Raw genomic sequence first — 24,763 nt, 5'->3', positions numbered from 1 at the left:
TTCCCACCTCCACCACCCCCATAGCCCCCCATAGCTGGTGGAGACCTAGAATCTGGGAGAGGAAGGCAGAGCAGGAAGAGGCCTATGGCCTGTCTGTGTTTGGGGGTTCCAGGCTCCAGTAAAGCTGGCATTACCTTTTAATTTCTGGAGGCACAAAGATTCCCACCAGGCTTCTCAGGGACCTTCCCTCCTTGTCTGTTGCCCCCCATCCTGGGTTCTATTTGCACCCTGTGCCTCCCTCTAGTCTTAGAAGGGTTCTATTTTTTATACATAAGCCTTGCTTTCACCTCAGAACAGGTACTCAAGTGCCCTCTTCTCTGCATCTCTTATGGCCAACTAGACAGAGAAGGCCTCTCCCACAGACAGGAGATTAAAGCAGTGTTCTTCCAACTATAAGTCACTACCTGTGGGTCATGAAATCAATGTAGGCAGTCTTGGCCAACACCTTGAAAACATGAAATACAAGAGGAAATATCAGGTGGCTCAGTCAGTTAAGTCCAACTCTTGGTTTTTTGGCTCCAGTCATGATTTCATGGGTTGTGAGTTGGAGCCTGGGAGATGGGCTCCGCGTTCAGTGGGGAGTCTCCTTGAAGGGTCTCTCCTCTGCCCACAATCCCCACCCCCACCCACACACTTTCATGCCCTCCCTCTTTCTTTCTTTCCCTTGAATAAATAAGTCTAGAAAGAAAGAAAGAAAGAAAAAGCTTGTACACTTAAAAAAGAAAACATTGGAGTGCATGATAGCAAGGGTAAATACTGTCCTGTAAAACTTGTTTTAGTTATCCTACAATGTAAAATGTGTTTCTTGCTGTGACTCTCCAAACTCCTGGACAAAAGAGCACTGGTTAAGAAGTACAGTCAAGACTGATACCAGCAAACACAGAAGGCTGCCTGCCCTTTGGCAGGCAACACGCTAGGTACAAGAGACACACTAATAAATAATACATAATTCATTAGACTCAATAATCTCAATCTATCTTCTGGTTGGGAAGCCGATAAGCAAACTGCCAGTTGCAGGGCAAAATGTTAAGTGCTTTAAGAGAGTGTGTAGGAGGCTATAAAGCCCTGATGTGAGACTGGATACTGGGAGGGCTTCCCAGAGGAGGTGATGCAATTAGACTTCTTAGCAAGAAAAGACGGTGACTAGATTCTAGTATTTCCTCCATTCTATACAGAGGAAAGGAACTACAGGAAAGGTTCAGGAGTTCTAGTCTTAAAAATCTAAAGACAAATTCTAGTCCTGCCTCTTCCTCTTAATAAGCTAGTGAGAGAACTTAGGTAAGTCAATTAACTTTTCCAGACCCTCTTTCTTCATTGACAAAATGGGCATGAAACTGCTCTGTCGGTCTCAAAGAAATCAGAGATTAAATGAGACAGAGAGTGCATGTGAAAGTACTTTGTAAACTATAAATAGGGGAGGGATTGTCTCCATGGATAAGGAAACAGAAACAGAAACAGAGATGGAGTGTCCTGCCCACCGCTACAGAGCTGGGGGGAGCAGGTGTCTCTCAATCCTCAATTCTCAGCTCCTGCCTGCACTCTTCCTCCTGCCATCCCAACCCAACTTACCTGGCAAAGGGGCAGGGGGCAGGGCCCAAAAGGGCCCCCCACACCCAACTGAAGATTTACCTTAAGAATCCTATTGGTTTAGTGATTCTTTTAATAATGAGGGGAGGGGCGCCTGGGTGGCTCAGTGACTGGGTTAAACCCTCTGCCTTTGGCTCAGGTCATGATCCCAGGGTCCTGGATTCACGTCCTGCTTCGGGCTCTCTGCTCAGCAGGGAGCCTGCTTCCTTTCCCCCCTCTCTGCCTGCCTCCCTGTCTACTTGTGATCTCTGTCTTTCAAATAAATAAATAAAATCTTTTTAAAAATATAAAATAAAATAATGAAGGGAGATAAGTATGTAAAAATGCCTTCCTCGGGCTTGTGGGTGGCTCCATCCCTGAAGTGTCCCACTGAGTGTTCCTCTCTTGATCTTGGCTCAGGTCAGGATCTCAGGTCGTGAGATCAAGCCCCTGCCTCGGGCTCCAAACTCAGCACAAAGCCTGCTCGTCCCTCGCCCTCTGTTCCTCACCCCACTAGTGTGCTCGTGCTCTCTCTCTCTCTCTCAAATAATCTTAAAAAAAGAACTCTTCCCTTTCCCCTTCCGTTAATGAATTAAGATCTACCCAAACTCAGTTTTTAAAGTTACATAAGCATCATTCAGATCTTCTGTAACAGCTTTCATTTTGGAAAAACAGCATTTCCATTAATATGGTGTTATATAAAAAGGTTCTGTGTATGTGTGTGTAAGAACAGAAGAACCAGGCACGCATGAGCACTATTAAGACACACAGCCTGATACACATCATAACCTCACCTCTCCTCGTGAAGGAGGGACTGGGGCAGGGGGCAGGTATTTGATGGTACCTGGAGATTTAAGATGTGACCCACTTGTCCTCCACCCTTCAGTGAGGCCTGGTGTGAGTTGGGCCATGGAAACTGCAGAGGGAAAGCCATCAGCTACTCCCACTTGCCAGGGACCACAGAAGTCCTGACCCGCTGGAAGGCCGTACCTTGGTAGGTGAGTTCCATTAAATCATTGACTGTTAGGGCTAGAAGCAGCTCAGAAATCAGCTGGTGCATTCTATATCACTCCTGCCAGCCTTGAACAGTTCCCTTCCTCTGAAGGCAGCCCATGTCACCTATAGACAGATGTAGCTCACTGGAAAGGGCCTGATACTGAGCTGAAACTTGACCTTCTGGAATTCTCACTTCTTGGAAGCAAATGTGTGTGTGTGTATATCCCTCACCCAAAGCCTTGAGTCCAGGAGCCATAGCCTGGGGAGGGTGCCTGAGGCCTAAGAGCAAAGACGGAGGGGAAGGAGCATTGAGTCCACCAAGCAAAAGCTCTTCCCTTGGAGACCTCGATCTGTCTAATCTGAGGCTGGAACTATAGGGGAAGAGGGGGAGGAGATAAACCCTGAGGAAAGCCCTGCGACCCATCTCTCATTGGACAGTAGGTCAGACCGTACCGAGGTCAGTTCCAGTTCTGATATTCTGGGGTCCCGAGTCCGCCCCCCACCCACATCCCTTTCGAAGATTCTGTGGTTGTACTTTTATGTGTAACTGTATGCCCACGATTCCAGGGCCAAGCAGGAAGAAAACAGTCCCGAACCCTCCCATCCTGGCCGGACCCAGGTTAGGACTCGAGGCTTGCCTTGGTTATGTGAAGGGCGGAACCGTTTCACCTTACCCGAGAACAGACGCACAGACGTGAACACACCAGCACCGAGTACAGAAACGTGAGCTTTGGAGTGTCTTTTTAAGTAGTTGGGAAGGGGGTGTGGCCGAGGAGACTGGGAGGCCTCAGCCGGACGAGGGGGGAGTGGCCCGGGGGCGTGGCCGTAGCGACTGGAATGTTGTTGGGTCCTCGCACCGCATAGTAAGGAGGGGCCACGCCCCCTTTCTCCGAGAGGGCCAATAGGAGTGCCGGAGCGGTTTCAAGTCTCCCCTGCCAGCCTGCCCACCCGCCACCCCACCCCCCTCGGGGATTCGCTTTTTCCGTAACAAAATAGGAAAGCTCGGGATGTTCCGCAGCCCCGGCGGCTCACGGGTGGAGGGTCCTGGGGCCTAGGAAGGTGCTCTGGAGAGGGAGGGGCTGGCGGGCCGTGGAGAGGCCGGGTCCGGAGCCGGGAGGCGCGCGGGGGTGGGCGCTGCAGCCGCGGGTTGTTTATCCGGAGTACGGAGGGGAGGGGGGAGCCTGGAAACCGCCCCGTGTCCCATTTCCTCCTCTTGTTTTCGCTCCGGATTCTCCATGTTGGACCCAAACTGAGGAGCCCGGAGCTGCTGCCGGGGGATCGGGGCCGGGGGCACCCGGGGGAGCCGCTGCCCGGGCCGCCTGCCCTCCGTATAGGCCGCCTCCCTTCCCGGCCCAGGGAGGAAACGAGAGCAGGGATGTGAACAGCTGTGGGAGTCCGAGTCTTGGGAGCCGGAGCGGGAGCCGGAGCGGGCCCCCGCCCAGGCCCCCCAGCCCAGCCCAGCCTGCGCGCCCGCCGGTCCTCCCGCCCAGCCAGCCCGGGCCCGTGGGATTGTTAGATGGAACACGGCTCCATCATCACCCAGGCGCGGAGGGAAGACGCCCTGGTGCTCACCAAGCAAGGTAGGGGCAGCAACTTCCCAAAACTTTGCGTCGCCCCCGGCCGGGTGGGGGGCTAGCACAGCCCGGAACCCGAGTCCGGGTCCCTGACCTCCCGGGGATCAGAGCCGGCGATTCCGACCCGACTCCCTGTTCCATCCGCCCCCGCGTCTCTGTCCGCACTCAGACCCCCGTTGGGGCTGCGCGGGGCCCGGGCTCCTGGCGCCCGAGGGGGAGGGGCGTCATCGCGCAGCTGTCACCCTGTCCTGCACACCCTCCCTCCGTACGGAGAGACTGAGGAGTAGCGCTCGAAGAGCGGGTCACCCGCGTGGGTCTTCCTCCTGAGTTGGGAGGTGGGGTCGTCACTTTCTCACACGACGGCGCGCAGCCGCCCCAGGGCCGTGGGGAGAGGGACGGAGGGGTCCCGAGCTGGAATGGAGCCCGAACTGGAGTCCAGCACTTCCCAGCGCCCCCCTCAAGCCCGAGGTCGCTCTGGCCGCGGGCGGTGACGGCGGTCCTGCGCGACTTGGGACCAAGTTCACCTCCTGGAGGCGGGGGCGGCCGCGGTGGGGGAGGGGCCGAGCCTGGGGGACCCAACTGGCCCGCGCGAGGCCCTGCGCTGGGCCGGGGACCTCGGCGGCTCGTCGCTCCGGCCCGGCTGCCTCCTGCCGCGTTCTCTGATCCTCCGAGCCGGACCCCGAGGCCCGGCCGCAGCCCCTCCCTGCCCCGGTGCGCTTCCCCGGGGCCGCGGCTGCACATACAGAGCCGCGTTTGTTTAGCCCGGGAGCGGTGTCCCTGGTTACATAATTCGCCGAATGGCATCAGACCCGGCGTGTTTCTGAATCGCGCAGCGAAAAAGTGCGAGTTCTCCGTGGGCAGCAGTTCGCGGCCCCCGCCTTCCTGAGGGTCAGGTGGAAACGCAAGGGGGTCGCGGGCCCACCCTGGGGTGGTCTTGGGAACCGGAGCGGGGTTAGGCCGAGGCCTTTGCCGAGGGCGGGGAAAGGTCTAGCGGCCCGAGGGTGGAATCTCTCTTAGTTTGGTCACTCGAAGCCCCAAACTCTTTTTCCCCCTCCCCCACGTTACTCCTCGAGGCTTGAGGAATGTGTTTAAAATAGCGGACAGAATTTCCTCGCGGAGTAAGGACTAGGTAGGGTTTTTTCGTGTTTTTGTTTGTTTATCTGTTTTGGTTTTTGTCTTCTGGGTTGTTTTTTTTTTTTTTTTTTCCTGGAGAACTGCCCCGGGCTGGGGCTACCTGGCCCCCCTGCTCCTGGAGAGAGCACGCTCTGCGTACCAAATAGGAAGCATTCCTGCCCTTCCCTCGACCACCCAGAATAGGACATGCAGGGCCACTACTGCACTTGAACATATTGAGGCCTAGACCCCGGTGGGGGGCCAGCTGTGGGTCTTCAGTGTTGGCCACATTACCCTGTTTGGAAACATTACTCAGCAGGTCACTTATTCCTGGGGTTTGCATTTCCCTACTAACTCCCCCAACTTGCCTAGGGGCAAGCTGAGCTGCTGGTGTCCGACTTTCCCTAATTCCTGGAGTGGAATGGGGTGGAGGAGCAATGTATGCTTCCTGCATTGAGGGTCCTTCCTTAAATAAGCGTGCCCTGAGGAGGGAGAGAGCTAGCTTTGCCTGATAGGATCCCAAGCCCCCCAAAGCCCCTGCTCCCTGTGCCCTGTGCTTCTGGCTGCATCACTAAGAAGGCTGTGTGACCCCATGGGCCACCCACTTCCCCTCTGCTGGCTGCCCAGCTGTGCTGAGGCCTGAAGAGGGGAGGCTTTCTGTGTTGAGAACTTAGCTCCTGCCTGTTCGCAGTCTCATCCCAGGAAAGGACTCCAGGAGGTAGCCAGAAGTGATGAAGAGATTTGGGTGTGGAAGGATTCCATAGGGGTCCCTTGTAATGACGAGTGGGAAGAACCATCCTGTGCTTCCCTTCTCTGGTCCTGCTCTTGCAGAGGCTCTGGAGGGTGCCTTCCTGGTGAGGGAAACACACCAGGAGTGAGAGGGAGCAGGACTACTGAAGGGGCGGCTTGGCTTACATATCAGAGTTGCAAGTTTCAGCCACCAGGGCCAGTGGCAGGGAACAGAAGAGATGACAGCAGGAAGCAGAGCAGCTGGCTTCTTGACAGTGTTCAGTTGCTGAAGTTGGTTGGATTTTCTTGGAGTTAACGCTTTTTGTTTTCTTTTTTGTGTGTGGTTTGTCCTTCAGACTTATCCCTGGAGGAATCTGAATTCTCAAGCCAGGAGCCATGGCGGTCTCTCTTTCTCTCCATGTAATTTGACTGCATTCCGGAGAAGACATACTATTTTCCTAGGCTGCTTGGGCACCCAGCAACTAGCAAGCCAACTTTCTGAGTCTCTCATTATTTACAAATCCTGCATCCTTTTTTTTTTTTTCCCTCTTTTAAGCGGGGGTGGGGAGTAGATGTTTTAATGATATCCTTTAGGAATTCCTTGCTGTCCCCTCCCATCTCCCCAGCATCCCATCTCTGCCCTGCCTCCCTCTGGAAAAAGGGGAAGGGGTGTGATACAGGTTATTAATAAGTCAGTTTCTAGAAAAAAAAATTGTTCCCAGTTTGGGTGGCTTTTTAGTGAAGTTGTTTGCCATTACGGGGTTGTTGGGGTTTTTTTTGTTTTGTTTTGGGTTTTGGGTTTTTTGTATGTGTTTTTTTGTTGTTTTTCCTCTTTAGCATTCAGTTCTTGGAGCCTTAAGGCTGGCTGGGTGTGTTGATGATTCAAAAGTAATTACAGTAAAGGAAATAGAACAAAGTTACTGAAAGCATTGATGATAAAAGGACCAAAATTGGATCATCTTCCTAGACAGATGGGTGAAATGGCTTCCTGATGCAGTGGGGACAGGGTTGTGTGTAACATCAGAAGTCGAAAAGAAAAGTTGATATCAGTTTGGCCAGAGAATGGCCATTTATTACAGCCCCGTATGAGAGTGTAGCCCCACTACTGGGAGGTTATGCCCTGGGCTTTGGAGTTAGATGGGGGAAAGCCAAAAATATGAGATCAAGCCAGAGTGAGGTGAGAGGGTGGAGGCAGTCTCTTTTGGAGTTTGTTGGGACCCATGGGTCCTGTGGGGTAGTCGGGACCTTTTTCTTTTTTCAGGAGACCTAGTGACCCTCTCAGTGAGAGATGGTGGTGTGGTGAGTTGTCTTCTCACTTGAGAAACTGCGCAGGTGCCAGTAGCTGACCCTCCCTCCGTAAGAGTGAGGATGCCAATGAGGTTTTTCCAGCTCTCGGCTTTCTCCCCATAAGGAATATATTCTGCCTTATTTTCTCGTGGAAAAGCTCAAACACCTTTCCTTGTAGTTATAGGAACAGGTGTTACCGGAGCTTTCCTCCTTGGTTGGCTTTATGTGGGCCCGGGGTGCAGGTGTGCCGCCGACTCTTCCTGCCCTCCTCGTCACTCTCCTCTCCTCTCCCTGCCCCAGCTCAGCCTTGACCTCTTTGTGGCTCTGAGGCTCCCCCCAAGTCTGCTTTGGAGATGCTTCCTCCATCTTGGAAGTCACCTGTTGTGGTGACTTAGAGGCTGGGTTTGCTCCCTCTGGAAGCCCCTAGGAGAGTGCTGCTAACTGAGCAACAAAGTTGGTGGGTTTCTGTCCTCCCAAGCTGGGAGCTGGAGCTTCTGCTCCTTCCTGTGGGTTTCCAGTGGAGCATGACTTTGGAAGGGCCAGGAAAAGCCCCTCAGAGCGGGCACAGGGGCTGGTGTTCTGTCTCCTCCCTTCTCAGCCGTCGAGGCCTTATAGAAGCTGGCAGTGGAGAGGCCATTGCATCCTCCGTGGGGACATCCACATCCATTATGGTCATGGACTTTGTCAAAATGGTGACTGCTGTCAAAGTCACACCTCTAGCCAGGGTGCATTGCTGCCTTTCCGTGGAGAATTAAATCACAGCAGTGGATGGGGTTGGGGGGGCAGGGAGGAAGGATGGCATGTAAATGTGTACATATGTATGTACAGATGTATATCCCTTCCTCTTCCTCCTGGGCCTTCTTCCAGCCAGCTTTTGGGTAATTTAGGCTAGTGTCTTCTATTCCCATCTTGGGAAGTTTGGTGTTTGATTGGGTGAAGTGGGAAGGGCTGGAGGGCCAGGCCGGGCAGCAGTTAAAGTGTTCCTTGTTGTTTCAGAGAACTGTTCCAGGAGCAGTTAGTTGCTTCAGACCCGGATGCACATCCCTACTTTTCCTATTCACAGTGAGACTTGACAAATCACGTTAGTGTTTGGAGTGACTTCTTTGTAAAATAGAAATATTGATATTTACACCTCCACAATGCCTCATACTTAGGAGGTGATTGAGAGATGTTAATGCCCTTCTTTTTTACAGGGCTGGACCACGCTCTGTTAGTTCCTTCTCCTTTCCCCAAAGGACACGGTGCAACTGCACGGGATCATGTTGGCTTTTTTGTTAAAGACAGGTGGCTGGGGTCAGAGGGGACACTGATGTGGGGGCTTGGGCCTTCTGGAAGGATCAGCCTCCGAGCCTCACAAACACTGTTGCTGCACAGACCCTGTCTTTGTGCCCATGTGACTTGGGATGGGATTTTATCTGCACTAACGGGAGCAGCCTGTGCCTTGGGGCATTTGCCGCTCTGCCTGGCGCCTGGGCATCTGGGGGTGGGAGGAGGCCAGGGGGGCCATGCACCTCCTGGGAAGAGTCTCTGGAGTCTAAACCTTCTGAGCAGTACTCAGCCTCTCAGAAATGGTTATCGTGAACGCTTGAGACAACTGTGTGCTGTGTTCTGGCCCCGGCTGCGTTTGCTTTGAGTTAATGGACCCAGTGAGATTCACATTTCTTTTAGGGAATTCTGGTAATAAAGAGAGAAATAAAAAGCTGGGGTTTTGAAAAGAAATAGATGTTCTTAAGCTGTGTCTTTGCTGCCTTGGTTTTGGAGTACAACACTGAGAAAGCACAAAAGCAGCAAGAAAATTGTTTTTTGCCCTGTCTCAGGCCAGCCTGCTTGCAAAGCACAGAATTAACTCACTCCTCTTGGGGTCACGGGACTGGGTGTGGCCCTGACATGATCCCCTCCCTCTTCTGAAATGGAGGCATGGTTCCCAACTGGGATATAGTTGAACTCGTTAACATGTAACTCTTATGAAGGAGCTGGAAATCAAAGTGGAGAAATGGACTTAGAACTGGAAGGCGCTCTGGACCAGAGGCCAACTAGAACAGGGTTTCTTTGTCTAGCAAAGTGCCCAGCCCCTTCAGGTTTGTGTGCCTGCCCTAGGTCTGTTGTAACAGAATGGGTACTCCAGGGAGCACCCAGTTTCCCTCTAGGCAGGAGCTGTGTATGTCTTGTTTTATGGGTCAGCTCTTCTAGGGGTTATCCTTGAACCTGATCTCTAAATAGACTTCCTGACATTTCCTTTCCCTGTCCAGATGCTCTTGATCCTCCCCCTCTGCCCCCTAAAAATCAGACTTGCTCTTACTCTCATTTTATTCTATACCTTTTTTTCTTAATCTCTTGACATATGAATAGCTTTTGCATCCTGTAGAATTTGCTCTTCCCCACCCACACTGTTCTCAAGGAACAAGTGTGGCCCCATTCCCAGTGAGAGCCAAGCAGATTCATGGGAAGGTCCAAATCGCCTAACACAGGCTTGTGGAAATGCCTTCTCAGTGTGGTAGTTCCCAGCTCTTCTGTTTCTGTAGCAAAATGGGGCTGGGGCCCCTCCTTCACAGGAACAGGGGCCTGTTAGAAGAGACAGCAGGCTTGGGTTTTGATTCAGTGATAGAGCAAGTACTCCTAGAAAGGAAAACCAGACCCTCGGGTACAAGTCCTCAGAAACACTGAGCCAGTGAGATATGGTGGGGAAAGGGACCCAGGGGACACTGGCTGAAGCACTCTCCAGTCCTGGAAGGGTTAGTCAAGGACCACTGGCAACCTTTAGGCATTGGCCCTCAGCCAGGGACACACATCAGGATCTCCTGTGACACTTACTAAAAATAAAGACCCCACCTGGATCCTGCCGAATCAGAGCGTGAGCAGGTGGGCCGGGCATGTGTGTGTTCCAAATGCTCCCTATGATTCTGACAAGTGTCCCTGGAGAAGAGCCAGGTAAACACAGCAGTGGCCCCAACTGCCTACTTAGCCCTGAGCAGAAAGAGTCCCCTGGAGGGATCCAGTTTTGCTGTTTATTAAAGATCTTGTGGCTCCTAAAGGGGAGTCCTAAAGTTTTCTGAGTGTGAACGGATAGAATAATGATTCTCACCCAGTAATGATCACAGACTATAGAGCATTTACCATGGGCCAGGGAGTGTTCCTAGCATTTTATATCTAGTATCTTACTTAATCCTCACACTGACCTGTGAGGTAGAAGTTAAGCTGTACTTCACAAATGAGCAAAACTAAGAGCCAAAGCACTTCATCCAAGGCTACATGGCTGGTTAGTGTCAGCCAGGACTCCGACTCCAGGGTCCGGTCCTAACCGTGAACTGCATGGCCTCTCATTTGCATTGTGCATCCCCACTTTTTAAAGTAACCTGGAGCCACCTTGTAAGGGACCCTGTCAAGTAGACCTTTTCCCATTGACCTGTGAGGAAACTGAACCTCAGAGAGGTTGTGCCTCAGATGAGACCACAGAGCTGTTGGAGACGCTGAAATGGGGGAAGCGCTGGGTTGCTTGACTTCTGCCTGGGTACTTTCTTAAGCTGACACACTGGTACCGGTTGGCTGGTCCCCGGAGCAACTGAAGGGTGTGGCCAGAGCAGGCGAGTTTCCATGGAGGTAGGACAGACTCTCTGGCAGACTCCTTCACTCCTTCTGCAGAGGCCAGCCACTAGAAGAAGAAGGAGCTGGTTGGCCAACCTCCGTGAGTGAGGGAGAGGGAGAAAGTGTGTGTGTGTGACAGAGACACACTGTGATTGGTTTGTGGAGTTCCAGAAAAGGCCTGTTCCCAGGCTTGGCCCTGCCACTACCTCTGTGTGACCTCCGGAATGAGAAGATAATCTCTGTGGTCTCCTCCAGTGGAACATTTTGAGATTGAGACTGAGATTAGGTTATGACAGTACCTTGTCCTTAATGACTAGCAGTTGACACCAGAGCCAGGACATACCCTGAGGTCCCTGTAAATCTCACAGCTCTGCAGAATAGGTAATGTTAGTTTTCCCATTTTACAGATGAAGAGACTGATACCCAAGACCATACCTTACATGTGGCAGAGCCAGATTTAAATCCAAGTCCATGGCACTCTGTGTGACCACTATATTGTTCGCTGGTTGGAGGAGAGGTGGTTGAGGGTCCCTTTGTCCTGTGCCTCCACTGCCTCATCTGCATCTTACTCATGCATGTGTCCCCAAAAGCAGGCTTACAGAGCTGGAGGACAAAGAGGCACTGGATTCTTCATGGTTTCCACCAAATTGGGCATTCCAGGAGTCAGCCAGACAGCTAAAGCATGGCCAAAACAGCCACCGAGAAGGTGTTTGTTTGTGTCCTGCCTGCAGGTTTCCCTTAGCCTCCCAGCTTCTAGCAGGGGCCTGCTCAGCACTTCCTCCCGGGGAGGTGGGCAGGTGTGGTTTCCAGTCCCCAACAAGGACAGCTCTGCCGTCGCTGGCATGTGTGGGGCAAGGCCTCCGGCAGACAGAGGAACAGGATCCAGCCCTTCGGCTTCTCCGGTCTGTCTCAGCTGCCACTGTGGGCCATCAATCACTTCCTAACATCTACTGAGAGCCCTCTGGCGTGGGGCTGGGGGCCAAGCCTGCTGCTAACACTTGTGTGAGGAAACGGCCCCTCCATCCCAAGTCCAGGACCTGTTGCTCCTTCTAGGAGCCCTGCCCCCACCCCAGCATGTTTTTGAAGTATTATTTTGTTTTTTGGTTTTTTTTTTCTTTTTAAGATTTATTTATTTATTAGAGCACGAGCAGGAGGGGCAGAGGGAGAGAATTACAAGCTGACTCCATGCTGATCATGGGGCCGATGGGGTGGCTTGATCTCAGAACCATGAGATCACGACCTGAGCTGAAACCAAGTCTGTCACTTACCTGACTATGCCACCAGGTGTCCTGAAGTAGGATTTTAAAGTATGTTAGAGTGACCTAAGAGGGTGTTTTGACAATAACTTATATAAAGGCTGATGGATAAAGTATCTCGATCATGTTTTAGAAGTTGCCAGGAATCTCCTGCTCCCAAACCAGTCCTTCTCAAGGGAACATCCCTGAAATTGAAGCCATGTGTTGAGATCAGTGACCAGATTGCTGAGGGGACAGGGAAGGGGCAGGAGACAGGTAGCTAGTGACCTGTAACACACACGCGCGCACACAAACACACGCACACACACCGATACAGGCTGCATTTAAGACCCAGGACTGAGAAAAAACCTTCTGTCTTAGAAGAAAGGCAGATGCAAGGAGCCCTCCGGCCCAGAGGAGGACTGTCAGAACACCCCTCGAGTAAAACAGCCTGGATGCCAGCCACAGGAAGGGCCCCAGTATAGAATGTGCTGGTGTGAGCTAAACAGCATGGCTAGAACTACTTTTAAAGGTCTGTGTGGTCAGATTCACAGCTGTGTTTGGGGAATTTTGGGAGCTGGTGCTGAGCTGATTGAGGACCTGTCTGCCTTGTCACCTGAAGAGAACAGTGTCAGCAGTTGGGCATTGTGGGAACTGGTATACCCTTCCCATTGTTTCCAATCTCTTCTGTGGGGAGGATGTCTAGGCATCTCTCAGCCTCTTGTACTCCTGCCGACTCACCTGGTGGTCCAAGGGCAGAGGGAGAGAATTACAAGGAGCCCTTCCGTCCACCTGGCGCTTCAGGGCTATCCTTAGCCAAGTGCCAGATGCCCCTTGCTGTGGACCTGGGAGGACTCCTCTCTGTGGGGAGCCCCAATCAGACGTGTCTTGGCTGCAGGGCCCAGGCAGCTGGCCAAGAAGGGCCGGAAATGCTCCAAATACTCTCCTTCCTCCAATTGCTAAGGGGAGGGAGGCCCCTGAGAGAGGCCATTTTACAATGATAGCCAGACTAAATCCTTTGCTATGGGGGGATGGGAAATGGTGGGGAAGGAAGTACTTCTGAGGGAATCAAGAAAGCATCCTTCTACGTGAATGGGCTTGTTAAAATCCAATTGCCTGAGAGCTTGCCTTCTGCCGGCTCCCAGGCGGATGTGTGAGGAGTTCCTTCGCTGGGATGCGAAGCTGTGTTGTTGGCAACAGTGATATCTGAACCTGACCTTCAGAAGAAGGTTAAAAATAGTGTTGTCCTGGCAAAGCCAGTCTCCGTGTGTGTTGGGGGGTGGGGTGTTGCGCGTGCGCAGCAGACCTGTACACACACAAGTTTCTGCGTGATGGAAGCAAATACCGTCCTCATCTAGTGCTTCTTGGTGGCAGCAGTGATCGACAGAAGGGGAGAGGGCACTGTTCATCTCAGGTGGAACAGCCTCACTTGCTTTCCTGTTCTTGAAGAATATCAGCCATGGTGTTTGCAAGCTGGAGAGCAACTTTCCTAGTGGGTTTAGAAGTAGGTATAGGGGTTGTTTTGACTTTTTGAAACCTGCTCATGATCAGAGTTCCTTTGACACCTTCCTCACATCTCCCGGGGCAGGAGGGCCCCCAGTGTCCAATTGCAGGGCTCTTGCAGCGAGGTCCGGTGTTGCTCAGTGGTGGTCATCACCCCTTAGATAATTCAAATGAGCACAGCACTGAACCTTAGAGTCTACACAGCAAGTTTTGTTTCTCTCCATTCAGGAGAGGTCTTGGTGTTGTCGCAGGTCATGGATGCAGAGACCAAGGCTCAAAGAGGCTGTGTGTCACAGTCAGTCACGGCAGAGTCTAGCCCCCAGCCCAGGTGACCCTCAGAGCAAGGGGTATGTCCCACGTCCCACCTCATCTTCACCCCCTGGCTTGGTGGGAAGGCTTGCAGTAGTGAACTGGAGGTGAGGCCCGGCTTCCTTGTCTTCAGCCACCTGCTCACTTTCTCCTTAAGCCAGAGTTCCTGTCATTAGGTCTGTGCTGCTCTCTGACACTGAGCCCGTACCAGATGTTTGGAGCAGAGAGAGCAGGTGTGCCTCAGCAGCTGGCCAGGAGAGGAGGAGGGCTTCCACAGAGCGTGGGGAGCAGGAAGGGTGAAGGAGAGAGAGCAGCTGGTCATAGGGCTGCATGGCACCCATTGGAATCCTGCCCTCCCTGGATGGGAAACCGTGTACAGCGAAATCCCCAAGGGCCTGTAAATCCTCTTGTGCCTGGTGTTCCTGTCTGTGAGGGGGGACAGGTCCCCTCGCTGTCCCATGCAGAGGGGTTAGGGGTGGCCTGCCCCTGGCTGTCAGGGACACAATACTGAGTGCTGGCTTAAAGGGGACCTTTGAAAGGCTCTCTGACACAGGTTTCAGATCCCACTCTGATGAGTGTTCCCCCTCACCCTTAAACCCACTCACTGAACAAAGCAGGTTTGGGGCCAAACCTCCTGTCTCCAGCCCCTCCCCCTCTCCTTCCCCCATTGTCCTCTTGATTTCCCAGAGGTATCTGTCAGTCAAAGCAGGTGCAGGGCTGGAATGGGGGTGAAGCAAGCCCTGCAATGGAATCCCAGAGCCTTGTACTGTTCACTCCTTGCAACCTTTCACGGTCTGCCCAAGGGAGCAGCTAAGAAGGGGGCTGGGCCCCAGACTAATCCTTTACCATCCTACCCTAGAGAGGAGTGGAACAAACCTTCTAAGAGACTGAGAGGGCCCCACCACCTCGCTGGTGTTGTAGGGATAATGCACGTGATACCCCTGAGCCCGTCAGGGTGAGGAGTGGGTAAGAACTCTGGCCCTGGGTTAAGGCAGGTCTAGCTTCAAATCCTGCCTCTGCTGTCCTTCTCCCTGTGTGATCTCTAGCGGTATGACCTTTCTGCTTCAGTTTCCTTTCTGTTAAATGGGGAATTCGTGCCTACAGTTGGGTCTGTACTAAGGATTAAATGAGGTAATGGTGTCAGAGTTGGCACAGCATCTCAGTAAACATTCCCAGTAAACATGACTGAGGCCCAGAAAGACTAAGTGGCTTCCCATAGGGGCTCAGCTCCTTCAGTGCCCACCTTCCTGTCATACCTTAAAGGATGCTTTTTTTTTGTTGTTTCTGCCTCTTCTGGGCTGTTGCACACCAGTGAAGGCTTCCACGGGTCCTGGCTCTGTACAGGTGACAGGGCCCTGGAGTTCTCAGAGTCATTCACTCCGCCAGTGACAGTCACTGAGCACCTGCTGTACACAGGGCCAGAAGCGGGGGAATGTACTCAGCCAAGGCCATTGGAGGCCCCGTCAGGAGGCAGCCATGTTGAGGGGAGGCTGAAGAGGCTGTGATGGATTCTCAGAGACAGTGTTCATAAGGACAAGGAGGACAGAGAGCCTGGAGAAGGATTGAGGGCAGTGGGGCCCCAACAGAGGGACATGTGGAGTATTGACCTTGCTGCCATGGGCTTGGGGCACCCTCCACAGGCGCCACAGCTCTGTGCTCTGCTCAGAGCACCTGCCCCCAAGGTCAAGGCATTTGTGGTCTCTGAGGCCCAGGGGCTGCCTGGTTGCATTGTGTTTTTGAGAAGACCTCATCCCCTGCTGAGTCTAAACCAAGCTGAGGAACCCCTACCCCCACCCCGCCAGGCTCTGTGTCTGAGGCTGAAGTGCGTCTGCCTGTTGGGCCTCCCGCAGTGGGCACCAGCGAGGCCTCTCTTTGGCCCCAGCCAGCTGCCCCTTTCACCCCCCTGCCTCTCAGGATTACTTAGCCTTCACAGCGTCTGTCACTAAGATGCTGAGTGCGTTCTTGACGGCCTCTCTTCAGGAAAGGCCTGGGCTGTATGGCCTTTTTAAAAAGGCTCCAGGCCTGGGTTAAGCCTCTGATTGTGGTTCTGTGTGAAGAAACCATAAACCAAAGGAAGGGTGATGGTTCAGCTTTGGTCTTGGAGCTTTGTGTCAGCGTCTGCCTGCGTGCCCGGTCTCGGAATTGAAGGTAGGCCATGAAGGCAGGTGGAGAAGCCATCCTTTGCCTTTGGTTGCTGCCTAGATTATTAAAAGTCAGGAAAAGTCCAAGGAGCCTTTCTCATCCTGCTCTTTAGGTACTCGGCTCTGCTCTGAGGTGTGTCTCTTTGATACAGGGACCTTGCCAGGGGATGAGGGGGCCCCGGTACATCCCTTGATTTTCTCTCCTCCACTCCAGGAGCACAGGCAGCCCGCACTTGGCTATTAAATGACCCTCTCCTCACCTCTTTGCAAGGACCTCTGGGCTCTGAGGACTGAGCCCTGCCTTGGTTCTGGGTGGGTCCCACCACATTGTCTTCCCCTTCCCTTCCTAAAGGGAACAACTCAAGGCAAGGCCTCCTTAGTGCCACATTGTTTGCCTTTTTAACCCCCACAGTGACAGGTGTTTCCAGATTTATTTTCTATTTCCTGCGCTGTTAGCCTGCATTGTACGGTGAAGTGGGCGGGTTAAAACCTCAGGCCCCTCCCACCCAGGCTGAGACCGGGGCTGGGGACCATTTGGGCTGCAGTTGCGTGGCGCCACCTCCTGGCCACAGTCCCCATCATTTCTGCCTACACTTGCTCCACAGTTGCCAGAACAGTTCCTGTAAAAGCAAAAGGCACTTAAAGATACTCTGAAGTCCATTTCTGGTTGATCCCATAATGGCCATGGCTGTTTGTATCAGTTTGGCTTTTCTGGGGCTGCCTCACCAAGCCTCCTATTCAAATGGCTTAGTATTTCCGGAGCCTGAATTACCAAGGTAGGAATGAACCCCTACAGTCTAGAAGCCGGGCCATCGGTCTAAAACCCAACACCAGGTGTGTTTCCCTAGGGTTTGGTGTTCCTGTGGTGTACAGGTTAGGCCTCCTGCCTGTGAGGGGAGAGAGTAGGAAGGATAGCGCTCTGGGGGAGTGGAGAGAGAGTGTAGCTTCTTCCTTGGGCTGCAGCTGTCTGTTTTCTCATCTGTTGGCTGCAGCCTGGGCTGTTCTGCTGCTGCTGCTGCTGACCTGGCCTCTGGGGACACTGACCCAGCACAGACCCACGGCCCCACACTTAGCCCCAAAAGGGTCTAAGTGTCTCCCTTGTCTGGAGCAGCTAGTTCTTCTGCAAAGAAGAGAACCAACTAGGGCTGGTCAGGAACTGGGGGTTGGCCTTGGTAACTTTTACTATTGAGGGGACCTTTAGCATGCTACCAGAGTGATGGGACCCCTGGATTCTGTGTCTGGCTCCATCTTTGGGTGCCTGTCCCCTGCCATGAAAGGAAGGCCAGCTTCTCTGCATATCATTTCCCAAACCAGAGAGTGGTGATTCCTGCTATTTCTGCTCTAGAGAGATGCTGGACTAAAGCCGCACCCTCCACTGTGGACTGTACTTGGTGACTGGCCTGGCCCATGCTCTGGGGCCCTGCTGGGGTTTACAGCTTGGAGGGAGGTGGATACAGGGTGCTTGTGGCCACAGTGACCCTGTAGCTAATGCCTCATCATTCCCTCTGCTCTAGGCCTGGTCTCCAAGTCCTCTCCTAAGAAACCTCGTGGACGGAACATCTTCAAGGCCTTTTTCTGCTGTTTTCGCGCCCAGCATGTTGGCCAGTCAAGCTCGTCCACTGAGCTCTCTGCGTACAAGGAGGAAGCCAACACCATTGCTAAGGTAGCTAGAGGAGGGTGGTGTGGTGCCAGCAAGAGGGGGCTACTCATGGGGGCCCCTGCAACTGTGGCATGTGGGCAAGGTAATCTGCCCTGAAGTCTCAGAGATCTCTGGCTCAGAGGCCCCTCTCTGTCACTCCCAGACAGGCCATCTCCTTTCTCTTGGCTCTCGTTGTGATACAGGCTGTGTGACTCTCCCTGTAGTTTCTGAGGGCCCCTGCACTCCAGACCCTTCCAGGTGCCAGGAACATGCAAGGCGTTTGGTGTATATTGTCTCATGTGATCCAGAAGTTCATCAGTATTCCCACTTACGCACCTGGAAACTGAGATCCAGAGGGTGTGTGTAGCCCCCGAAGAGTTTTTGGCTAATAAATAGAGTTGGATCTCCAAGTTCTGTGGCCATGTACCATACAAAGCTTGTCTTCCAAGTTACTTGACTCCCTGGGAAGCAAGGAATTGAAATTCTGCCACACTCTCGATATCCTTTTCTAGCTCTCTCACCTGTCCTGGGGTGGGGGGCGGGTATTGGGAAATGTTTTTGAGCCTCACAAAGAGCAGAAGGTGTGCCTGGCATTTCAAGGGTGGGGACAGCCCAGACCAAAACCCCATCTGCCCCCAATGCCGTTGGTTACTTCTTTCAGGAACACCAACGTCTAGCTGTTTTTCTCTCTCAAAATCAGGCTGAAGATATGTGCATCAGCGTGTTAGCCAGTGGGGGAATTGGTAAATAAAGTGCAATGTGACAGTATTCCTTAGCAATTGACTTTTACAAAGTTCATGATAAGACGGAAAAATAATGAGTTGCAACATTAGGTTGAAAAGCAGAATGTGAAATTACATATTATGGAGGGGAACTGCTAAAACAGACTTGAAATACACTAAAATGCCAACGTTAAGATTTTCATTTTTCTCCAGGGTTTCTATTAAGAACACATATCACTTTTTACAACCCTAACATTTTTATTACTGGCAGAAGGTCGGGGAAGCTTTCTGACCTCTCTGTACTCCACTTCCCCTCATGTTTTCGGACTCATAGTGTAGGTTCACATTGGCATACCTGATGTTTTATAGGGGCTCTGCTGCCCTCCTCACACGGTGTACCCCAACCACCCACCCACAACAGTGTCTAGAAAACACACCACAGGGGGGAGTTCCGATTTGGGTTCTGCCTCCAATTCCGTGTCCCGGCATCAGCAACTGGAGTTCCTGCTACTCCAGCTCAGAGGCAGTGGCAGCTGAGAACAGAGAGATACGGCCGCCTCCATCCTTCATCACATCTGATGTCGAAAGGCAGCTCTGGCCTTTCCCCTTTCCTGTCCAGCTCTTAGGAAAAGTCACTTTTGGGTTTCTGGCTGGCTCAGTCAGTAGAGCATGAGACCTTTAATCTCAGGGTCATGAGTTCAAGCCCCACATTGGGTTTAGAGCTTACTCTAAAAAAGTCACCGTTTTATGCCAGAACCTTCCCAGGGTCTGGGCCTGAGGCAGAAGCTGTGGGCTTGAGCTGGGATGGCGTTGGCTGGTGGGCACTGACTGCCTCCTTTTCTCCCACAGTCGGATCTGCTCCACTGTCTCCAGTACCAGTTTTATCAGGTAGGTGAATTGGATAGGGGACATGTTCAGAGGCCCCAGACCTGTGATCACATCGGGTGACACCCTCATTCCTCAGTGCCTGGCTAGTGCCACTGCCTATGGAAGCCATTTGTCCCAGAGATTGCAGAGGGCCCACTCGTTACAAGGTGTTAGGTTATGGGGAGATAGCTGACCTCCATCCCACACCAGCCCTAGCCTGCATCTCAATGTTCAGATCATTTCATAGTCCAATGGGAGGCTGGAGCTGAGGAGCCAACTCTCTTTCTCTATCTCTTGGCCTTCAAAGGGCACCTCTTCTGGGTTGAAGTTGAGGGTCTTCTGTGTCTTGCGATGACCCCAGTACTTCTCAGAATTCTGCTGAGAAGAACACTTGGGCTTTCTTGGTGGCAGACCTCAGCCATCTGGCTCTGGTTTCAGATCCCGGGGACCTGTCTGCTCCCAGAGGTGACAGAGGAAGATCAAGGAAGGATCTGCGTGGTCATTGACTTGGATGAAACACTTGTGCATAGCTCCTTTAAGGTAGTTCCCCATTTGGAGTTCTTCCTACACGCCACTCTGGCTGTCTTGTGTGCCTGACTGCAGGTGCTAGGGGGCAGCCTAAAGCTGAGGGCAGGCTGGGGGCCTCTGGCATTTTGGCCATACTGGCATCACAGATGCTCAAGAGGCCACACTGAAGAACGTGGAGTAGGAATCCCTGCTCCCCCCGGTCACTGCCCACAGTCTTCATCTGCCCCTAGTCACATAGTCCGGAATCCCACCAGGGCTCTAGACAGGACAGGCCTGTGAGAGGGTTGGATTCAGCCCAGCACCTGGCCTCCCTCCATTCTGTCAGGTCTGTTAACTCAGGCACTGAAGCTGTCTCAGCTTCAGTGCCTGAAGAATTGGGGTGGTGGTAAGTAGGGAAAACTAGGAGAGGCTATTGTGCCCCTTAATGGGGTGGTAGGAGCAGCTTCCTGGAGTGTCTGCACTCCGTCCTTCCCCAGCTCTCCCATGGGATAGTGCAGCAGCTGTGGCAGAGGTTTCTTGTCTCCTTCCCCTTGTGCTGACCTCATTAACTTTTCTGCTTTCCAGCCAATCAACAACGCTGACTTCATAGTGCCTGTAGAGATTGAGGGGACCACTCACCAGGTGAGCTGCCTGCCAGGCCGCAGCCGGCCCAGAGGCCTCGGGCTCCTCCGCCCTTCTGATGCGCACCATCACGGGGCCCTCTCCTGCAACTTCAGCCCCTCCTTTCTTGCTACCTCTCACACTCTGGGCTTTCTGATCTTTGAAACGGTTCAGCCTCTCATCACCCTCTAGCTGTCAACTATTTTTGCTTTGCAGCCAAGCTGTTTAAAATTAAATATTTCTCAATATGAGTAATAGGTGCTATTTACTGAACACCATCTCCCAGCCAAGGTAGCCAGTGCTGTTAAGTGGCGTCTTCTCTAATCCTGAAGAGCTGGTTGTCTGCCCCTTACAGGCAAGGAAGCCAGGGCTCTCCCTTTTATCTCCTCCCCATGCCCACTGACTCCCGTCTAGCAAGTGGATTTCTTCCTCCCCTGCCCAGGCATCTCGTCCTCCGTGACATCCCTTCCCTGAGGTCCCCACCCTGGATTTCGCCCCAGTAAATGCTGTCAGAGAGCACTTAAATCCAAGCAAGCCGAGCCTCTGACCCTGCATAACCTGCTCAGTCCGGGCTCGTGCAGTGTTAGTAGTGAAAAAGCAGTTACTCTGAACACTTGCCCAGAAGGCCTGCCAGCCAGCCTGAGAGGCAGAACCATCAGGAACAAGGCCTTGTTAGCCCTGAAACTGTCCATATGGCCCGGTGGGATAGAAGACTTACCTGAGGCTTCTCTGGGGAGTCACCACTGTCCTGTGTCCCTTTGAAGCTTTTGTCCCCAACACCACCGGCCCTTCCATCTGAGGTGACATCAGGCCCAGCACAGCCCCTGCTCGGAACCAGGGTTGGCTCTGGACTGCCCAGCGTCTGCCCAGCTGAGCTTTATATCCATCTGAGGTCATGGAGATGCAGAGAGCCTGCAGAGAGAAGAAGGCGTATTTTCAGACAGGCAGATCTGTACAATAAACTAGATTGACAGGGAGAACCCTGCCTCATGAGAAAGGGCTGAGATTAAAATTGGGCGGCTACCTCCGGAAGGTGGGTTTTCAGCAGAGAGCAGGGAGGGGATGCCAAGCTGGATGAACAGCCAGGAAGAGGGAGGGACTTGTTCGAGGTTGAAGAAGTGGCACCTACACGGTTGCCAAGCTGTGGCTTCTCAGCGCAGAGGGGTCCTGCTGCAGAGCCACCAGGGATCTGGTGAGTTGGTGGCCAGTTCAGGCCACCACCAAGTAGGGAGAGGCGTGGCAGGCCTGCGCCAGTTGAGAAGGGAGTGACAAGGATAACAAGCTTCGAAGGAATGCTTCTTGTAACATCAAGGCTGGCTGAGAGGGGGAGATCCTGGAGGCGGGGAGGCAGTTAGATGCAGAGTGGTGAGGGACATGTAGTTGACGAACCTTTGAGGCCAAGATGTGCAAGACTGTGAGAGGTGGACATGAGAGTGAGGGGTGGCCGGCTGGACCAGGCGCAAATGGTGGGGCACGAGAGCAGGACACGCAGGGTATCTGACCCACAGTCCCTGAGGAGAAAGAGTCACTTCTCCCCGGCACATTCCCAAGAACTGTGTCACGGAGAGAGGTTTCACGAGTGTCTGCAACCTTGCCTGATGGTGACCTGGACACTGTCCCGCCAGAGCCAAGGACAGGAAGCTCCCACAGAGGCTGTGGCTGGATTCAAGTAATCCAGGATAGGCTGTTTCCGTCTGTGAGGCCTATTCTTGATTACTTGTTTCTGGAGGCAGCTGATGGTTCGCCGCCTGAAACCGAGATGCTTCTAGGACATAGGCTTATGCGTTTTTGCCTTAGCAGGGTCATGGGTGGGCTGCCAAGCCCATAGAAGCCTTGTGAGGAGGGGGTAGCAGTCTGTGGGGCAGAAGGTTTCCAGGGTGTAGGGACCCGACAGAGTGAGGTGTGATCCAGTTGGCCATTCTTTGTGGAAATGGGGACAGTGACCCATGCTGCATACTTCCCCAGCAACGGGGATGCCTCCAACAGGCTTCTCGGCTTTTCTTCAGGTGTATGTGCTCAAGAGGCCTTACGTGGATGAGTTCCTGAGACGAATGGGGGAACTCTTTGAATGTGTGCTCTTCACTGCCAGCCTAGCCAAGGTACCTGGGGGGGGGGGGGCAAGAGCACCTGTGGTGGCTGCATGGGTGCGGGGGCATCTAGCAGCCCCTTTCTGGTCCGCGGGCAGCCCCAAGGGGAGCCAGGACTGCATCTGGACAAAAGCATCTTCTCTGCTGCTAGTATGCCGACCCCGTGACGGATCTGCTGGACCGGTGTGGCGTGTTCCGGGCCCGCCTGTTCCGGGAATCCTGTGTGTTCCACCAGGGCTGCTATGTCAAGGACCTCAGCCGCCTGGGAAGGGACCTGAGGAAAACCCTCATCCTAGACAACTCGCCCGCCTCTTACATCTTCCACCCGGAGAATGCGGTGAGTGGTCCAGACACACCCACATGCAGGGACTGGGGAGTCTCTACCCCAGTGCGAGGGAGGGGCAGGGCAGTGGAAACCTGGGCTTTTCCAGAGGAGTGTACCACCCAGCTGCTCCTAGCTAGCCTCCTCAGGCTGGGGCCAGGGAGGGAAGAACTGGCGGTCGGGAGACTAACGCTGCCTTTTCCCCATCCCAGGTGCCCGTGCAGTCTTGGTTTGATGACATGGCAGACACTGAGCTGCTGAACCTGATCCCGATCTTTGAGGAATTGAGTGGAGCAGAGGATGTCTACACCAGCCTTGGGCAGTTGCGGGCCCCTTAGCCTTCCCTGCTTCCAAACAGTGGCCATCCCAGTAGGGGACTTTCCTACACTGTGCCTTTATGATCAGCCTGACGGAGCAGAAGCTGAAGCATCTCACCAAGTGGGGCCTGGAGGAGAAGTGACTGGAAAGGGCTTTAGGACAGGATAAGGTGCCAAGTGGGCACATAGCAGACCGACGACTCCCAGAGCTGCCTGCTCCCTGAGTTGGGTTCCCAAGTGTGAGAGAGAGAGAGAGAGAGAGAGAGAGAGAGAGAGTGTGTGTGTGTGTGTGTGTGTGTGTGTCTGGTCTCTGTGTCTATGTGTTTCTGTGTCTCACCCTGAACTGTGGCCCCACGATACATGTTCAGGTTAAGGGAAAAACTGAAAGATCAAGACTCCCCAGGTTAGTCTGCCTCCTCTCCAGTCACCCTGAGAGCCCCCGTGCTCGGTAGGGATGAAGACTGTTGAAGGCTGTTGCCAAACTCATGGCCTTTCCTTGGTGTTAGAAGGCTCATGCCAAGGAGAAAGGGCGAATCAGAGGCTGCCTTCAGGTATCCCAGGCACACGCCTTTCTGATACTTTTCTCCAGCCAGCTACTGCAGACAGAACGACAACATTTCTGGAAAGAAAAGCTTGTTTCCAGAACCAGTAGCCCCAGCATCCATCAAGTCCTGTGGTCTGAGGGCTGCACATGCCTCCAGCCAAGTGCCTGGCATGGACCCTTTCTGTGTCTCCCCAAGGCTTGGGTGCTGGGCCTGCCTTCCTCATCGCCTAGCCATAGTCTTGAACCTTTGGGGAAGGAGGTCTTCTCCCTGGCCTGGAAGAGACAAATAAGGTTTCCGTTCTTTTGACTCTCTTTTAAAATTCTCTTTCTAAACATGGGAGTGTTGGGCCTGTTTTGTTTCTGACAAAGCTGCAGTCCTGGGCCCGAGATGAATGTGGGAGGCCCTGGGGGTGCAGGGAGGAGGAAAACCCCCCAAACCATGAACGTGTGTGTCCCCTTGGCTTGTAGATCAGCTGAGCATGGGACCATGTCCCTAAGTCTGCTCTTCAGGGATTCTCTGCTGGTGCTGGTGTGAGGACTTCTATTCCAAAGTCTGGGAGGGTCGCTTGGAGCCCACGCCCGCCCTGCTTCTCAGGCAGGGCTGTTTCCTGTGTCCTTCTCCCCCCTCCCCCCCCTGGCCTGTGCCTCTCACTCTCTGCTTCTGTCTCAGTCCCTCCTGTGCTGTTGCTTTTTTGCTCCAGGGCCTCAGAGGCATTCCTGCTTTCCCTAGCTAAGAAGAGGGGCATTTTCTTCATTCTCCTCATTTCCTTTGCTACCCTAATGCGCATGCCTCCTGCCTCCTGTGACAGGTGTGAGCGAGCCCTTGACACACCTCGGCTTTGCGTGTCTCTCGCTTTCCAAGTTTCTTAGTAGCAAACGCTTTTAAAAATTGCCACAAAATGGAAGTTTCCTGAGGATGGAGAAGGGGAAGTGCTGCTGTAATTGGGAGCACAAGGGTATCCCAAAAGGGAGCCCCACCCCAGCATCACTGCCTTAATTATGGCCTCCCCTGGGGCTGGCTGGGGTGGTCTCCTGTTCTCCCTTCCTCCTTCTGTCCCTCCCTCCTCCTGGGGCAGGAGGCAGTTCCTCTCCCCATCTCTGC

General features: G+C 53.3%; 2 protein-coding genes across 4 annotated transcripts in view; one reads left to right on the top strand and one right to left on the bottom strand.

Annotated features, from left to right (window-relative positions):
• The window catches only part of ATP23 (ATP23 metallopeptidase and ATP synthase assembly factor homolog), a 103,008-nt gene extending 99,614 nt beyond the window's left edge, over positions 1–3,394 (bottom strand). For both annotated transcript variants that reach the window (XM_045071742.1, XM_045071741.1), the window contains exon 1: positions 3,237–3,394. The gene's annotated coding sequence lies outside the window, so the exon portion shown is untranslated. The remainder of the gene's footprint in view (positions 1–3,236) is intronic.
• A 148-nt stretch (positions 3,395–3,542) lies between these two features.
• On the top strand, positions 3,543–23,996 carry CTDSP2 (CTD small phosphatase 2). Of its 2 annotated transcripts, XM_004773279.3 has the most exons (8): positions 3,544–4,142; positions 17,550–17,698; positions 19,246–19,284; positions 19,702–19,803; positions 20,356–20,412; positions 22,398–22,490; positions 22,630–22,815; positions 23,013–23,996. In XM_004773279.3, exons 1-8 carry the CDS (start codon positions 4,079–4,081, stop codon positions 23,136–23,138), a joined length of 816 nt encoding a protein of 271 aa, XP_004773336.1. In that variant the 5' UTR covers positions 3,544–4,078; the 3' UTR covers positions 23,139–23,996. The 2 variants fall into 2 exon arrangements, with proteins under 2 accessions (XP_012901610.1, XP_004773336.1); XM_013046156.2 differs by lacking the exon at positions 19,702–19,803 and having other exon boundaries at positions 3,543–4,142.
• The last annotated feature ends 767 nt before the right edge of the window (positions 23,997–24,763 follow it).

This window comes from Mustela putorius, unplaced genomic scaffold (assembly GCF_011764305.1).
Source record: "Mustela putorius furo isolate JIRA1106 unplaced genomic scaffold, ASM1176430v1.1 tig00003988_pilon_pilon_pilon, whole genome shotgun sequence".
NCBI lineage: Eukaryota > Metazoa > Chordata > Mammalia > Carnivora > Mustelidae > Mustela > Mustela putorius.
This window is presented reverse-complemented; position numbering and strand designations above follow the sequence as displayed.

Bases quoted from the DNA above. Each gene is read 5' to 3' on its own strand.
- CTDSP2 (XM_004773279.3), top strand. From the start codon at position 4,079: ATGGAACACGGCTCCATCATCACCCAGGCGCGGAGGGAAGACGCCCTG. The intron at 19,804-20,355 runs GTAGTTCCCCAT...TCTGCTTTCCAG, and splicing joins TTGTGCATAGCTCCTTTAAG to CCAATCAACAACGCTGACTT. The intron at 22,491-22,629 runs GTACCTGGGGGG...CTCTGCTGCTAG, and splicing joins TCACTGCCAGCCTAGCCAAG to TATGCCGACCCCGTGACGGA.